The sequence below is a fragment of the Colobus angolensis genome, unplaced genomic scaffold (genome assembly GCF_000951035.1).
Source record: "Colobus angolensis palliatus isolate OR3802 unplaced genomic scaffold, Cang.pa_1.0 Scaffold306, whole genome shotgun sequence".
Taxonomy (NCBI): Eukaryota; Metazoa; Chordata; class Mammalia; order Primates; family Cercopithecidae; genus Colobus; species Colobus angolensis.
Window position 1 is genome coordinate 2,246,053 of NW_012116333.1, and position 17,195 is coordinate 2,263,247.

At 44.2% G+C, this 17,195-nt stretch overlaps 1 protein-coding gene across 1 annotated transcript in view; it reads left to right on the plus strand.

Moving 5' to 3' along the window:
• WDFY4 (WDFY family member 4) overlaps nucleotides 1-17,195 on the plus strand; it is a 312,399-nt gene that overhangs the window by 194,306 nt on the left and 100,898 nt on the right. The window contains exons 40-43 of the mRNA XM_011950358.1: nucleotides 2,987-3,064; nucleotides 8,840-9,046; nucleotides 10,433-10,478; nucleotides 12,672-12,838. Coding sequence (XP_011805748.1) covers nucleotides 2,987-3,064; nucleotides 8,840-9,046; nucleotides 10,433-10,478; nucleotides 12,672-12,838 — 498 coding nt within the window. The remainder of the gene's footprint in view (nucleotides 1-2,986; nucleotides 3,065-8,839; nucleotides 9,047-10,432; nucleotides 10,479-12,671; nucleotides 12,839-17,195) is intronic.

The following is a 17,195-nucleotide window of genomic DNA, read 5'->3' on the forward strand; positions in this document are numbered from 1 at the left end:
CAAAAATTAATTGACCAAAAATGTGTGAGACTCCATCTCAAAAAAAAAAAAAAAGACTATTCGTTCCCCATTGTATAGTTTTGGCACCTTTGTAAAATAATTAATTGAATATAGACAAATTGTTTTAAGTTTGGACTCTCAATTTTATTCCATTGATCTACATATCTATTCTTATGCCAGTGCTGCACTGCCTTGTTTGCCAATGCTTTACAGTAAGTTGTGAAATCAGGAGCTATAAGTCTTCCTACATTCTTTATGTTGTTAAAGATTGTTTTGGTTTTGGGGGTCTCTTGTAATTTCATATGATCTTGAAGATTGGCTTTCCAATTTTTGCAAAAAAAGGAGTAGTCATTGGAATTTGATAGGGATTGTTAATTCTGTAGATTATGTTAGGTAGTATTGACATTTTAACAATATGAGGACTTGTTACCATAAACATGGGATATCTTCTATGAATTTAGGTCTTTAAAAATTTCTTTCAGTGATATTTTATAGGTTTCAGTGTACAAGCTTTTCACCTTACTTGAATGTATTCCTAGGCATTTTATTCTTTTGATAATGTTATACGAGGCATCACTTTCTTAATTTATTTTTTGGATTGCTCATTAGTAGTGGATAGGAACACAGCTGATTTACGTGTTTTGATCTTGTACACTGAAACTTTGCTTAATTCATTTACTGGTTCTAGTAGTTCTTTTATGGATTATTTGGGATTTTCTAAATATAGAATCCTGCCATCTGTGAACAGAGGTGTTTTTCTTCTGTTTCAATTTGGATGCCTTTTATTTCTTTTCCTTGCCTGGTTGTGCTGTCGAGAACCTTCAGTAGATTGCTGTCTAGAAGTGTTGAGAGTAGACATCCTTGTCTTGTTCCTGATGTTAAGGAACATTCGGTCCTTCACCACCAATTATAATGTTGTATAATGTTGGCTGGGGACTTTTTGTAGTTACCCTTTATGAGATTGAGAAAATTCTTTCCCCACCCTGGCAGTTGGTTGACATTTTGCCTTGTAATGAAAGGGTTTTAAATTTTTGTCACTTTTTAAAATGTCTGTTGAAATGATTATGTGGTTTCTGTTATTTGATCTATTATGTGGTGTATTACGTTAATTATTTTCAGTTGTTAAGCCAACTCTGCATTACTAGGCTAAATCTCACTTGGTCATGGTATATAATTTTTTATATGTTGGTGGATTCAGTTTGCTGATATTTTGTTGAGGATTTCTACATTCATATTTACATGAGATATTGGTCTGTAGTTCTCTTGTGAAGCCTTTGTCTGTGTTCTGTATCAGGGTAATAACTGGTCCCATAGAATGTGTTGGGAAGTGTCCCTTCGTCTTCTAATTCTTGGAAGAGTTTTTGAAAAACTACCATTAATTCTTCACTAAGTGGTGGTTACAATTCAGCAGTGAAGCCATCTGGGCCTAGACTGGGCTTTTCCTTGTGGGTAGGTCTTGTTGTTGCTGCTGTTGTTTTACTAATTCAATTTATTTTCTTGTTATTGACCTATTTCAATTGTCCATTTCTTCTTGAGTAAGTTTTGGCAGTTTGTGTCTTTCTAGGAATTTGTTCATCTAATCTAAGCTATTTAATTTTTTGGCATACAATTGCTTATAGTATTTTTTTACAATCCTTTGAAAAAATTCAGTAAGGTCAGTAGTAATGTCTCCTCCTTCATTTCTGATCCAAGTATAACAATTTAAGCCTTTTCTCTTTTTTCTTGGTCAACCTAGCTAAAGACTGCTGATTTTATTGATCTTTCCAAAGTACCAGATTTTAGTTTCAATTATTTTATTTATTGTTTTTTATATTCTGTAATTCGTTACTTTCTGCATTAATATTTATTTTCCCCTTCCTTCTGCTTGCTTTAGATTTAGTTTGCTCTTTTTTCCCCAGTGTCTTCAGATGGAAGTTTCAGATATTGATTTAAGATATTTCTTTTTTTCTTAATATTAGCATTTACAACTATAAGTTTTCCCTTATGCTCTGCTTTAGTTATAGCCTATGTGTTTCGGTATGTTGTGTCTTTATTTTTATTCATCTCAAAAAGTTCCCTTTTGATTTCTTCTTTGACCCATTAGTTATTTAGGAATGTGCTTTTTAATCTACACTTATTTTTGACTTTGCCAAATTTCTTTCTGCTAATTGATTTCAAATTTTGTTCCATTGTGATTAAAAGACATGCTTTGTATTATGTCTATCCTTTTAAATTTACTGAAGTTTGTTTTGTGGCCTCAGCTTCTCAGCCTCTTGAGCTATTTGAAAATTTGCATATATCTCAAGGTCCAAAAATATATAAAAAAGCATAAATGTTGGGCACACCTCAGTGAATTCGTCTTCAGAATCTTGGCTCCTCAAATCTCAGCTCTCTTGGTAGCTCTCTGCTGTCTTAAAGCAGATTGTTCAAATCTAGGTCTTTTCAGTCATTCTTAGGAGGAAGGTTGAGCTACTGCAAGCTAGTTCATCATAGATGGAGATGGAAAGCAACCCATAAACACGTATGTGAATGTATTCTTATGTGAGTGTGTCAGCATAGGTGACGTCTGTATTTATATGAATCTCATTTGACCAACAAATTCTGTAACCACTATTTCCTCTGTCAATTGGTCAGTATAGAGAAGTTCTTATCTAAAATCATAGCTATCACTCACGCTTGTAATCCCAGCACTTTGGGAGGCTGAGGCAAGTGGATCAGCTGAGGGCAGTAGTTCAAGACCAGCCTGGCCAACATGGTGAAACCTGTCTCTACTAAAACTACAAAAATTAGCCAGGCATGGTCGTGGGCCCCTGAAATCCCCACTACTTGGGAGGCTGAGGCAGGAGAATTGCTTGAACCTGTGAGGCAGAGGTTGTAATGAGCCAAGTTTATGCCACTGCACTCCATCCTAGGTGACAGAGTGAGACTGTCTCAAAAAATAAAAATGAAAAAATAAAATAAAATCACAACTATCATTAAGCTGTGACTTGTTTTCTCCTTTCTCCAGGATTTTGTGTCATGTATAGAGAACTACAGAAGAAGAGGACAAGAGCTATATGCATCTTTATACAAAGACCATGTGCAAGTAAGAAACCAAACATAGGCTTTCTCTATACAGTAAGCTGGAATCCACCTTGAACCTGAAAAATAATCAGAAGGGGCTTTGGTTTAAGTTCTGGATTGCCCACCAGGCTGGCACCACATTGGGGTTTTGCATTTTATCCTAAATGCAATGGGTTGCCCCTGACAAGGGCAGGATTGGATATTTAAAGTATCTATCTAGGCCTGACTGCTGTAAAATCTAGGCAGAGAACACTGGCTTTCATGCCAGTCAGAGACTTATTTGAATTCTAAATCTGTCCCTTTCTATGCTGGGGGTCTGAGCCTCTGTGTGCTCATCTCTAAGCTGGAATAAGTCTTCCTACCTGTGAAGATTTAAGAGCAAGTGTGAAGCACCCAGACTGTGGCTGATAGAGAATGGATACTCCATATGTGGTTATAGAATAGCTAAGAAGTTTATTTTTATTTGGTGTTACTGTTATTAATAAAAATTTAACATATTGCTAAAAATAGAACACAACATACAGTCTTAAAACCCGGTTGAAATATTATTTACCCAGCAATTTCTTTGTCCCAGAGTCAGTGTGAGGTATAAAAAAAAAGCAGAGATTATGATACTCCTGTGTCTTTAAGGTTTTTGAAACTTAGAGATGAAACCCAGAGTAAAGAAATGCCCACAAAACATGGTGATGAGCTCAATGATAGGATGTTCTACTATGGGGAAAGTAGCGATGGGGTGTAAGGAGCCATTAGTGTGCCCTGGGTGGGCCACGGATCAGGAAGGCTTAAACGTGGTGCCCAGTGCCAGGAAACAGAAGAGGCACTAATCATCTGAAGCTGAGTTGCCTTGTCTAACTTCCCCCATAGAAGCCCACAACGTGCCCCTGGGAAGACCCATTCACAGATGTGTAGCCTGAACCCGAGAAGCACACAGCTTAGCAATGTAGCCTCCCAGGCTCTCCTGAGTGATGGGAGCAGCAGCTTATCAGACACGACACTTGTGAGAAAGGAGGTTTGGTGTGTACAGCACGTGATCATGGCTGTGATAGTCAGAGGGATCAGCAGGCATGTCTAGTTTTTCTGAGTGCACAAGCTGGTCTTTCACAGACCTTCTGGTTGAACAAGGGTTTTCTCTGTGGGCATCTACCTCACTCCAACAGTGCTGACTGTGCTGCACAACTGGGTAGGGTGCCTTGCTGGCTTATTTGGGTGTCATCTGTGCCTACTGGACAGACCACTGCACATGAATGACTCACCACATGGATTGACAGATTTCACTCAGGACTAGCAATATGGCTGGTAAATTTAATTGCCACTGAGGCGGAAATAAGATGAATCTTGTAAGATTGCATCCTTTATTGGTGGACATCCTCATCACCACTGTACCATTTTGAGACAGAGGATGTGGTTTATCTAAACTTCCTAATCTGCATCTGGTCTAGAGTGCAACCATTTCTGCTCCAATGGTTAGAAGAGCCTGGGAGATACAGTTATGGCCAGGAGAGGTGCCCTGGGGTACTTTGTGAAATTCTGTTGAAATTTGTGAGATTATAGGTTCGTGTGGGAAGGATGGGACTCCCTCAGCAGAGGCTTCAAGCCCAGAAGGAAGGGATCTAGCCACCTGGAAGGTTAGCCTGTCTCATCTTCAGCAGCAGGGCCTGACTGGAGTTCAGAAAGGACTTGAGTAAATTGTGCAATTTTCCTGTTAATTGAGGTATTTTTCAGAAAATCAGCATTTGGAAGCTAATCCACAAGGATATTTTCCAATTATTTAAATATTTAAGACAGGTTGTTTTGATATTTGAAAGAATACAGATATAATAATATCTGCCATAGATAATGGAATGTGGAGCATTGCCCTGCTTTTTTAAGGGGTAGTGTGCTTTCCCAGCAAAGGCCCATTCCACTTCCAGAAAAGTCACATCCAAACTCTGGACAGAGATTAGGCTTGAGAAATCTGCCACATCCTTTGAGGACAGCTTCTCCCAGGTGCACCCAATGAGGCCCTCCTAAGAAGGGGAGATTCAGGGGTCCCTGCCCACAGGGTGGCCAGTAGCACATCATGCCAGACTTTTCTAAACAGGCACTTTACCCATAGCTGAGAGGTGACTGGAGATGGCGGCAGCCCCCAGCATAACAAGGCATCATTGCCTAGTGCCCTGGAAGTTAACCCCAGCATCATTATATCCCATTATTATATCAGCAGAAAACCTTGAAATTCAAATAGTTAATCAGCCAATTTTTTTTTTGATCCAGAAGTTCTGGCAAAAAGTTGCCTCTACAGTCTGGCCCTGTTCAGATTCCCCTTTGCCTTGTCCACGTTATTTGCGTTCTCTTCTCTGTGGCCCAGCCTCTCTTGCTCTGCTGTTACATACTTAGGCCATCCAGTTCTTATGTTGAATCTTCATTATAATTTGCAGAAATGACTTATCCTGCCTACACAGTCTTTACTGGTTGGCGTTCCTTGTGAGATGCCTGACAACCCAGAAATGGCCACTGTCTTCTGTCCCACTTTCTTCTAGGGCCTCTAATTTCCTTTTCTTGTTTGGTCTCTATCTACTCATTGTGTACTTATCACAGCTCTCTCAGATACAAATATTGGAAACTCAACTCAGACTGCCTTTTTTGTTTTACTGAAGAATGCAGGGAAATGCAGGCTTCAAGCAGCGCTGGATCAAGTTCCGCACTCTGCTTCCTCTGTGTGGGCTCCTGAGGGTGCCATTCCCAGCCCTAGGGGGTGGTGCCAGTTGGCCCATCTGATAACTATTCATAACAACTTGGATTAAAGAGACTAGGGTAAAGTGTTCATTTTCGAAGCCCAGCAAACCCCACTGAAGTAACAGGGACTGAAAGTAGGGAAGGGCTGGGTTTTCAGAGGTTAATCTAAGTGTTGCTACCCAAGGGTTGCTGTGATTCGAAAATCATAACTGGTCAAGTGCGGTGGCTCATGCCTGTAATCCCAGTGCTTTGGGATGCTAGGCAGGAGGATTGTTTGATTCCAGGAGTTCAAGGCCAGACTAGGCAACATTGCAAGACCCCATCTCTAAAAAAAAGTAGTTAAAAAGACATTAGCCAGGTATAGTGACACCTTTAGTCCCAGGTACTCAGGATGCTGGGGTGGGAAGATTGCTTCATCCCAGGAGTTGGAGGTTACAGGTTACAGTGAGCTATGACCATGCCACTGATTTCTAGCCTTCTAGCCTGTGTGACAGAGAAAAAGATCTTGTCTCTGAAAAAAAAAAAAAAAAGGAAATTGTAGAAATTGTAATTGTCCCCCAACATAACACAATCCCTGCCTGTGAGTCTGTGGGCCTAAAGTGTGTCATTTGGCCCAATTGCAGTTTGAATAGAAAGAGGGCCTTACACTATGCAGAAACATGGGCATTTCAGAGCACCTTTGCAGATGTGGAAACTCAGGACTTTTGCTATTTAGTCATCTGACATCCTCTGCCCTGGGTCACATGTAACTTGCTATCATGGACTAAATAATCACATCTCTCCCAGGGATCACACCATTGTCTGACTGCAGATATTCAAGACAACATGTGTGCTCTGTGCGGAAGACCCAGGCAGCTGTGCATCTCCAGGTTGCATATGTGGAGACTTGGCATGGATATGTGTTCTTAAAAAACTAAGTTGAATCCAAGGCTGGACAACCCAATAGCTTGGGATTATTCATCCTCCATGAAGCTCCGTATGTTACTACAAATGCAAATGTACAAATGTCACCACAATCTCCAGGAAACTGAAATATTTCCACCAAACAAGTGTTCATTCCATGTGACCAAGTCTCTGTAAAAAGCTTTGGATAGTCATTCTTTTCCTGGCGGCCTTTTTTTTTTTTTTTTTTGAGACAGGGAGAGTCTTACTTTGTTGCCCAGGCTGGAGTACAGTCGTGTAAATCATAGCCCACGGAAGCCTTGAACTCCTGGGCTCAAGAGATCCTCCTGCCTCAGCCTCCCAAATAGCTGAGAGTACAGTCATGCACTAACATGCCCAGTAATTTCTTTAATATTTTGTAGAGACTGGGTCTTGCTATGTTGCCCAGGCTGGTCTTGAACTTCTGACCTCAAGAAATTCTCCCACCTTCGCCTCTGAAAGTGCTGGGATTAGAGGCATGCACTGCAATGTACATCTTAGAGTTTCTTATTAACCAATTGGAGTACTACATAAAATACTAGCACTGTTTGGGATATGAATTCAAGAACTGTAGAGAAACAAAATGATCTTGTTTTGAAATAGGATTAGGTTCATTCACAGTGATAACACTGACTACTTAAGCTGAGTAAGGTACCATATTAAGCTCTTGAAAATATTGTCCCGCTTAATCATTCTAGAAGCCCATGATTATTATTATGGTACTATTATTAACCACAGTTGACTGATGAGGAAGTTGAAGATCCTCCAGATTGAACTGCTGGTGATTCACAGAAACATGATGGATGATCAGGTCCATCAGATGCCAGAAACTGCCTGCTGGGCACTATCCCTCACCCCAAAGCCATGCTTTAATGGGAATGCCTCCAACAAGTTCTGAGAGCAATTTACTCATTTAAAACAGCCAAGATTTGCAAGGCCTACATCTATAAGTCTTCCAGTTTTCTAGAAATGCTAGCAGAAACCATGAGCTCATAAAATAATAGCCCCTCAGCAAAGGAATCTAGCTCCCATGCTCAAGGAAGTCTTTGGAATCCAACAGACCAGGTTTAAATCTCTGTTTGGCCACCTGTTAGCTTTGGAGAAGGCACTTCTCCTTTGCAGACTTAGCATCGTCATGGGGATGATCAAAAATACTTGTGGTACCACTGGGTAGAGGAAAGGAGATAAAGCAGGTGCAGGGCTCAGCCTAACACATGATAATGAGTGTCTTTTCTGTTCATGATGTTGTGCTTCTTGTCATTAGCATTTCACCTTTTCATTTTCTGAAAAGATTAAATGGGGGCAAATTCCATAAAATATTTGAATAATTGCAAAAGTGTATCACGCAAAGTTGACTCTACTGTCCAAACTGAACTGAACTGTTTCTTTAACAGGTGATGCATGTAACTTTAATGTGATCTATAAATGCAGGTTGGGGATATCAATGTTAGAAAGGTTTGAGTCATCCTCTAGTAGCAGGTGTGGCAGTCAGAGACCACAGATGCAAACTGTGAGGATCTCACAGCTATTAAATGAGATTGTTTGCATTACTATGAAAGGTTTTAGCTCCTGTTAATATTCTAGAATCTCTGAACATTCTAGAATCTATGATATTAACATGGAAAGGCCCTTAGATGTCATTTGGGCCAGGTCTGTCATTTCATTGGAGATTCTGAGATCCAGAGATGGGAGTGACTTACTCAAATCAACCAATTGTCTTGAGGGCTTCTAATTCTCACTCCATTCCAGTCCAGGCAACTGGAAAAAGAGTACATTCAGCCTCAGTTTTGAGGGGTGGGACTGTAGTGAGATTCATGTCCATTTGGTAAAATAGCTGTCCAGTCCATGCTGATGAGCAGCTACAGGACCTTCCAGACCTGTTGCTTTCTGCCCATCACCAGTAGCCTCATGGCTCTGAAGGCCAAAGGGCGGGCAGCTTTCTCCTCCCCTAACTTGGATTAAGAGATCTTAAAGCTGAACAGCTGTTTCCTCCTAGTCCTGGCTGCAGTGGGTACCCTACACATTCTGAGGGTGTAGAGAGAAGGTATCTTTCTCAAGCATTCATGGGAGACTTGGCCTATTCACCCCAGGAGGTTTGGGGCCAGGCCTATAAAGCCCATAAGGCAAATGTATCCAGAGTGACTCTGTTTCTGCTCCCCAGAGGCGAAAATGTGGCAACATCAAGGCAGCCAAAGCCTGGGCCAGGATCCAGGAGCAGCTTTTTGGGGAGCTGGGCTTGTGGAACCAGGGGGAAGAAACCACGCACTGTTCCCCATGGGAACTGGACTGGAGAGAAGGACCAGCTCGAATGAGGAAACGTATCAAACGCTTGTCTCCACTGGAGGCCCTGAACTCAGGAAGGCACAAGGTAGGAGTCAGGTGCAGTGGGACAGTGCTGGTTCCAGGTAGGGCCTGATAGAAAAGCAGCTCCTGAGCTTCCCCATCGCATGTTGTTTATATCAGGCTAAGATAACACATGCAGTTAAATGTAGGAGAGTCCCAAAATTTATTCTCAATGTCATTTAAGAGGAGAAAAGCATCACTAACCCTCCTAGGTACATAGCAGGGACACTGTAACTACGGCCTGAAAGAATGGATAAATAATGAGTGTTAATTGGGTGAGTGGTTCTTACCTATGCCGCAGACACAGCCCTGTGCTGCAATCCACACAAGTCCTGTGGAAACATCTGGATGCCAGTGTTTGGAAAGGGCCAGGGAATGACTATTGTCTGCTAACACAAGTTACTTGTTATTGGGCAGTTGTAACCCATACTACTGTGAGCATTACTTCAAATCCCATAACAAGTTTTATGATGAAAATCCCGCAAACTTGACTGTTTCTGCAATTTTGAGCCAGTGATCCACTCATTCCAAACAACACTGACTTCCCAAGCAACAGAATCTGGGTAGTCCCTGCGAGTTTGCTGTAATGAAGCTTGAACTGTGTCACCAAACTCCTATTTTGCCTTTTAAAAGACAGGAAGCCAGTTGGATTCATTTGGTAGTAGATATAGAAAATCTGTCAATAGTTTTTCATGTCTTTATTGAATGATCATAATTTAAAATATCCTCAAAGGCAGCCTTCCAAACACCAGAATGCTGGGTTTTTTTCTTCTGCATGCATCACAAGTAACAATGTTGAGTTTATTCTCTGGTCTGTAACCTCAGCATCTTTTACTCATGCTAAAAATCCTTTGTAAAACCTAATGAAAAAAAAATATTTCATTTATTCAGTAGACACTTAAATTTTCTAAGTATTGTCAATAAACACTTGGTGGTTTGTAGTATTTTCCCTCACTACATTTTTTAGGAATAAGAAGCAAAAATAAAATAAAATAAAATAAAATAAGTAGCCTGCTCACTGTGCTGGTACCAAAGCCAAGGGCTGGCTATGAAACCTGGTCTCTGGGGCTGTCCAGCCCTGGAACCTCCCCTGGTCCCCTCTCCAGGGCATCCCACACAGAGACATCCAGGATGCTATCTAATCCCATCTTGGCCTCTTCTTTGGTAATTACTGTAAGTCCTACTTAATGGAAGATTGTGGGTTTTTTCCCCTTTGACTCAGGAACATTAATACTTGCATTTTATTGTGGTCCTTTAGGATTTAGTGTTTCTCTCCCTTTGCATCTGAGTCTTGCATAATTTGAAGGGGTCACATGCATGTGTGTGTTTGTGAATCTGTGGAACCGGGGGCGGGTGAAGCATATATGTAGCATCCAGGATTTAATTTTTCTTTGTTCCGTCCTTATTTCAGGAAAGCCAAGACAAAAATATTTCTCAAACAAATGCTGAAAACCAAGGTACTCAGTTTATCTATTTTTTCCTTTAATAATTAAGCTAATTATTGGTTTTATTTAATATTTTATTAAAGATATTAAATGAATATTTTAGAAGAGGAAAATGCTATTGTAGCCAGCACTGGGACTTATTGTTACTGTGCTTCTAGAAAGAAGACAAGTCTGGCCGGGCGCGGTGGCTCAAGCCTGTAATCCCAGCACTTTGGGAGGCCGAGACGGGCGGATCACGAGGTCAGGAGATTGAGACCATCCTGGCTAACACGGTGAAACCCCGTCTCTACTAAAATATACAAAAAAAAAACTAGCCAGGCAAGGTGGCGGGCGCCTGTAGTCCCAGCTGCTTGGGAGGCTGAGGCAGGAGAATGGCGTAAACCCGGGAGGCGGAGCTTGCAGTGAGCTGAGATCCGGCCACTGCACTCCAGCCCAGGCGACAGAGCGAGACTCCGTCTCAAAAAAAAAAAAAAAAAAAGAAGACAAGTCGATATTAGCCCTAGACACTTGTTAGGGGAAGCGTTTTCTGTTAAGGTTGCAACAATAACAATTTTTGGGGAGAAACAGTCTTGTCAATTTGCTGTATCAGGGGGATCTTAAAAGTGTTCCCAAACAATTTTTGAGACAGGGTCTTGCACTATCACCTAGGCTAGGGTGCAGTGGCATAATCACAACTCACTGCATTCTCGACCTCCTGGGCTCACACAATCCTCCTGCCTCAGCCTCCAGAGTAGCTGGGACTACAGGTACACACAATGCCCAGATAATGTTTGTAATTTTTGTAGAGATGGGGTTTTGCCACATTGCCCAGGCTGGTCTCCAACTCCCAAGCTCAAGTGATCCGTCTGCCTTGACCTCCCAGAGTGCTAGGATTACAGACGTGAGCCAGCACACCTGGCCAATGACTACTTCTTAGTGCTGATCAAACTCGTCTCATTTCCTGACTAATGGATTTGTATTGAGCTTGCTACCTTGCCTGTCTGCAGTAACACAAGCCCAGAAGTGAGGATGTTGGGCTGTGATCCCCAGGTGATTTGGGGTCTTACTGTGGCACAGAGCGTGGGATGACATTGTGATACCTGTTTGCCTCTCGTCTCTCCACCCCAAGCCCTACAACTCTCACATGGAATGATTGCCTGCCTGCTCCACCTCTCAGAGGTGGGGGTTGCAGAAAGTGCAGTGGTGGAAAGTATGAACTGATTTTTTGTGAACGATGGCCATGGGCTGCAGTGTCCTCTCATTCTTGGCATGCAGAGCCCCTGAGCCTCTGTGACTCTGGGCCTCCGTGGTGTTTCCAGTATGCACCCTGAGTAGGGAACTCAGCCAAAGGAAAAGAAAGGCCCTGTGGTTTTCCACCATGCCTCTCCTACGCACCTCTCCCTGCATGGGGGAAAGCTGTGAGGGTTTGTGTGAGTAGCAGACACTTTCACTCATCCAGTACAGAAAAGATAATGGAAGTAAATGGACCAAATTGTAAACAGTGGAGCCAAACAGACTAGAGATGAAAAGACTAGACCCTTGTCTCAGAGAGACTTTATTCAGATTCTACCTCTAGTTCTTAGAAGCCATATGATCTTGTACAAAGTAATTGGCCTGCTTCAGCTTTTCCATTTGTCAAGTGAGGATGAAATAATATCTCCAGCCTAGATGGGACAACATTTTAAAATGTCATCAGAAGTATCTGGCACAGAGAAAGGGAGCTATTATTATTAGCACTATCTCTGGGTGCATGGGTGAGATTTGTTTTATTTCTTACAGCTTCATGTCTTTTCCAAGATTTGTTTTACAATAAAAAGATATTGTTTCTATCATGAGGAAAATCAGCAATATTCAAAGAGTGAATGGAGTGAAATTCAGAGAAAGCAAATCCTGGCTGAGCCTCTAGGGAGTTGCTTTACTGACTAACGAGGGTGAATTTGGAAATGTTGCCCTGTGGCCACTGGAAGTGGCAGAACAGCTAGGCCTGGGCATAGCTGGCCCTCCAGGATAAGTCGACTGGAAAGTATTTTGACCACACCCCGGGCTGCCCCAGGTGTGTGGTGTCCATTTCCAGAAGCAGTGGAGGGGCACGGTGAGAGATCCACGCTCTTCATTTCAGCCCTGGAGCCTTGCTGCCCCTCAGTGATGTAGGCACATGCTGTGTAGCAGCCCTTACCATGTCAGGTAGCCCCTGTCAACACCACGTGTCCCTTTATGCTGCTGCAGATGAACTGACACCGAGGGAGGCTGAGGGCGAGCCTGATGAGGTGGGGGTGGACTGCACCCAGCTGACCTTCTTCCCAGCTTTACACGAAAGTCTGCACTCAGAAGACTTCTTGGAACTGTGTCGGGAAAGACAAATTATTTTACAAGAGCTTCTTGATAAAGAAAAGGTAATATACCCCATTGCAATATCCTTTAAGATTTTTAAGTTACTTGTTAAGATTGTCAGACAGGAGAAAACCAAGCTTTCGTCTCTTACATGGGGAATGAGATCTCCATTTGCTATGAAAACTTTCAACAAGATAATCAGTGAGAAAAAGGGATAGATTCCTAAATTTGCTGGCCCAGAGAAAGGGTGCAAAGGGAAGTCTATACATCCTGCATCAAAATATTTAAAAGGTATACCTCAAGCTAACAAACTGTTCAATGAAAAATACTCTAACTTCCTACTTTGACCTTCGTAACAACCTGAGAGGCAAGTTTCAAGTTGAGAATTCTTGACCTTCTTGCAGTTCAGCATCTTGGTCCCCTGTGGGGACCTGAGAGGTTCCACACCTTGAGGAGTCTTGGGTGCATGTGTTTGGACACCCCAACCTATATGTCCACACTGTCCCTATGCCTCACCTTGGCCACCACTCAAGCCTAGGAGTAAGTACACTGGCACCATTAGCCTTCAAAAGGGTGGCCCTGGGGTTGAAGTGTACAGGCACAAGAGGCAGGCTGGGGATGAGGTAGCAGAGAAACCCGAGATCCTGGGTGCCTGGAGCTGGGTTGGTGGAGCCCCGCTCTTCATGTGTGTGTCCTCTTGGCCTGGCTGGGGAGGCCCCAGAGAAGGACCCCTCTTCCCCAAGTCTAAGAATGCAATGGATGACTAAGCACATGTCTTAGAGTAGAACCGGCCTGAGTTCTAGTCCCAACTTGGCCACATATTAAACCGCATGTCACCTAACCATTGTCAGTCTCAGTTTTGTTACCTTTAATGTGGAGTTCTGGCCACCATCTGATAACATTCTGCTCAGGCTTAAATGGGCCAATGGAAATACAGGGACTAGCTCAGAGCCGGGCATAGGAGAGGTGCTCATCAAAGGTGAGTTCTTTTCTCTTTCTCAGGGTTGGGTGGTTGAAGGCTTGATGGACCTCAGGGTCTCTGGGTGAATCGGTCTTTTCTGTAGGAATATGAGTGAAGGAGATACCCACAGAGGCGCAAGCAGGCTGGGACTGGCGGGCCACAGGAGACACACAGAGACAAATGCATGAAAGCTGGAGGCTAGTCTGGCCCCAGGGTGAATGAGAGTGGATCTGAAACAAGACCCAGGGACTAAGGGAGAGCCTGGACCTTCAGGAGTAGGTCCTAAACTCAGAAAACCTGGGACGGGTATCAGCAAATGACTGCTGCAGAACTTTCAGCAAATTGCTTTGCTGCTTTCAGATTTGGGTCACAGTTCAAGTAATGTAGTCCTGTAACAATGCTATCCTTATACCTGCATAACCAAAACTTCCAGACACAGAGCACATTTCCAGCTCTGCATCACACCTAGCCACGATGGCTCCTCATGCAGGTTTGCCTACCTGCAGTGCCCTGCCCACTTGATCCCTGCAACTGACTCTCTAAAGCTGATCTTGACTGCTCCCTGCTCTGAGACCTGGAGAACTGGCCTCTCCCTTGTTACTGTCTGTGTCACCCCCTGCATCACCTCCTGCCTTGCTGCTGGCACACAGAGTGACCTCAATGCTTCACCTGTCTGCCTCTGTCACTGTGGATCCTCCATACAGGAGGGAACCCTGTTGCCTGACCACAGGCATGCCTGGAGCAGCCAGTAAGTCAACACTGATGAATGACGTGCTAAATTCATGTGCATTTTATTTTGATAATGGAAGTATTATATCTCTGTGAAATTTTGACAAATGGATATTAAAATATATAACACACATGTATACATAAATGTGTATTCATAATACCCAGTTGCTGAGGACTAACAGCAGATCACAACAGTTGGGATATATCAATGTATTCATATGCTCATATAGGTAAATGGATATTTAGTAAATACCTTGTCCATTGAAAAAACAGCTAAGACATCAATGCTTTCTTTCCATAAAAACTTTTCTTTGCTTTATGCCCTTAAAGGAGCAGCAGTTCTCAACTGGGGTCAACTTTACCCCACAAGGAACCCTTGCCAATGTCTGCAGACATTTTTAATTACCATGGCCAGGGCGAGAGGATGCTCCTGGTGTCTAGTGGGCAGAGGCCAGGGCTACTGCCGGGCGTTGTGCATTGTCTATGGTGACAAGGCTGAGAACTGTGTCAGAAAGAATCCATAGTAAACAGATATCACACCCCAGCTACACCTGCCTGCTTTCCTGATTATGTGGTGCCTCCATATTGGTTCTTTTCATTGCTTTGATAAGAGAACAATGGCAGTACTTTATATTCACTTTCTATCTTTGCCAGAAGAAATTATCATAAACGTAGTGATTTTAACGTAACAGACATTTACTATCTCAAAATTCTGGGCACAACGGGGCTCAGCTGGTTCTCTGCTAGAGCCTCACAGGGCTGCAGTCAAGGCATTTGCATGTCTTTTCGGAGGCTCTGGGAAGGCATCCTTTCCAAGCTCGTTCCAGTGCTGGCAGAATCCATGTTCCCATTTCTGTAGGTCCGAGCTCCTGTTCCCTGCCCGCTGGTTGCCGGGGTTCATCTGTTTCTCAGAGTGCCCAACTCCCTTGCTCTGTGGCCCTTCCTTCTTTCATTTCCTGCAACAAGTGGTATCCTTCTCACCCTTCATATCCTTCTTGCCCCCTCTGCCTCCCACTCCCCCCACATCACCTCTCTGACCAACTCTGCTGCTGCTGCCTAGGGCACAGGGGATGGCACTAACTCACAGATAATCCAGGATCACATCCTTGTTTTAAGGTCAGCTGATTCGTAACCTTGATTTTATCTGCAAAGTCCCTTCAGAGCAGTGTGGGTGTTGGTTGGGACAGCCTCCTGGGAACTTCTCTGGAACACAGCCTGCCACTTTGGCACCATTCAGGCTGCTGCCCCCCAGGGTGGGTCCTTGGCCTCCCAGGAGAGCCTCTGCAGGTGGCCTGACTCTCTCAGGCATCCAAGGCTGGCCTGAGAGTTTTCACCCTGGCTAGGCTGAAGCTTGTGGTCAGGGACCCGAGCGAGTCCCAGCCCGGCCCCTTGCAGACCACAGGTGCCTTTGACACTTGTTCTGTCTCTGGGAGTCTTGTTTTTGTTGACTGTTCACCAGGTGACGTTTTCCTCAGGGGTCTTGCTGGGGGAGCGGGAAGGGTCTGAAGCTCCCAGGTGACTGATTTTCCAGCCTATGAAGCAGGACAGAGCCAGGAAGGGGATCCTCTCCCATCTGCCCCTCCCTGTCTTTTGTTTAAGCTTCAGTCTTCCTTGGCCTTCCTGTGGCTTAGTAGGAAGCTGTCAGAAATGCCACACACTGTTTGCTGAGGCAGTGTGGATCCCCAGGATGTGCAGGCAGGAGCATGTGGAACACAGCGGGCTGTAGGGAAGGGAGAGAGCAGGAGCTGTCCTGCTTCCACGTAGCGCCCGGTGGCCAGTACCTTCAGAAGGGAGGGGCCAACCAGGGGACCTTGTGTGAATGTCAGCTCCCGGCCCAGAGGACTGGGCAGAGTGACCCTTGCCATTATCTGGGCATTCGTCCTTGCCTGAGTTGTCTCTACGCTTTTTATAGGGCTATGCTTGCTGCCTCTGGCTTCATGGGGAATTGTGGGAAAGACTGGCTCCCAAGTTGAGTTCCCCCAGGGTCAGTGAAGCCAAACCACCAGGCACGCCTGCTCCTAAGGAAAATGTCACCTGGTGGACAGTCATCACCAGGCACAGAGAGGCAAGCCTGAAGAGGTGGGGGCAGGGCAGGGTCTCTGATGAGGGGAGGGTGGAGGCTACAGGCAGGGGCGGGGGTACAAACCCTGCCCAGTTTTAATTCTCTTGCCCCCACTTACAGACCTAGTGACTGAGTGAGTAAGAGAACCATTCCCCAGCCTCCTTTCCATTATCCTTAGAATGGGGTTCTACTCCTGGTCTCACTAGTTTGTGGCAAAGATCGATGTGGGGCTGTGTCTCTGTCTGAGAGTGTACCCTGTGAGGAGGCAGCTCTCAGCCGCTGGCATCTGCTGTTACTGCTGCGGCTGTTGCTGTTCCTTTCATAGTCCCACATGATTTGTTCTCACTGTCCTAGAAGTAAGAAGGGGTGTTGGAAGAACTCCAGTACCTATGGCATGACCCAAGGGCCCTGTCAAGGGAAGGATGAAGGATCCTGTTAAGATTGAGGCTCCTGTGAGGCAAGAAACTGTGTGTCTTGGGGAAATGCTGTGGGGAGTTCTTGGATAGATGGGAAACTCTGGGGGTCTCCATGGGTCTGGTTGTCCTGCCGAGATGGTGGAGGATGAGACAGAGGGTCAGAGTGAAGCCCATAAGAGGCCTGACCAGCTGGAATGGGGTTCCTGCAGAGTGCCAACACTCAAACCAAATGCAAGGTTTTGGGAGAAAGA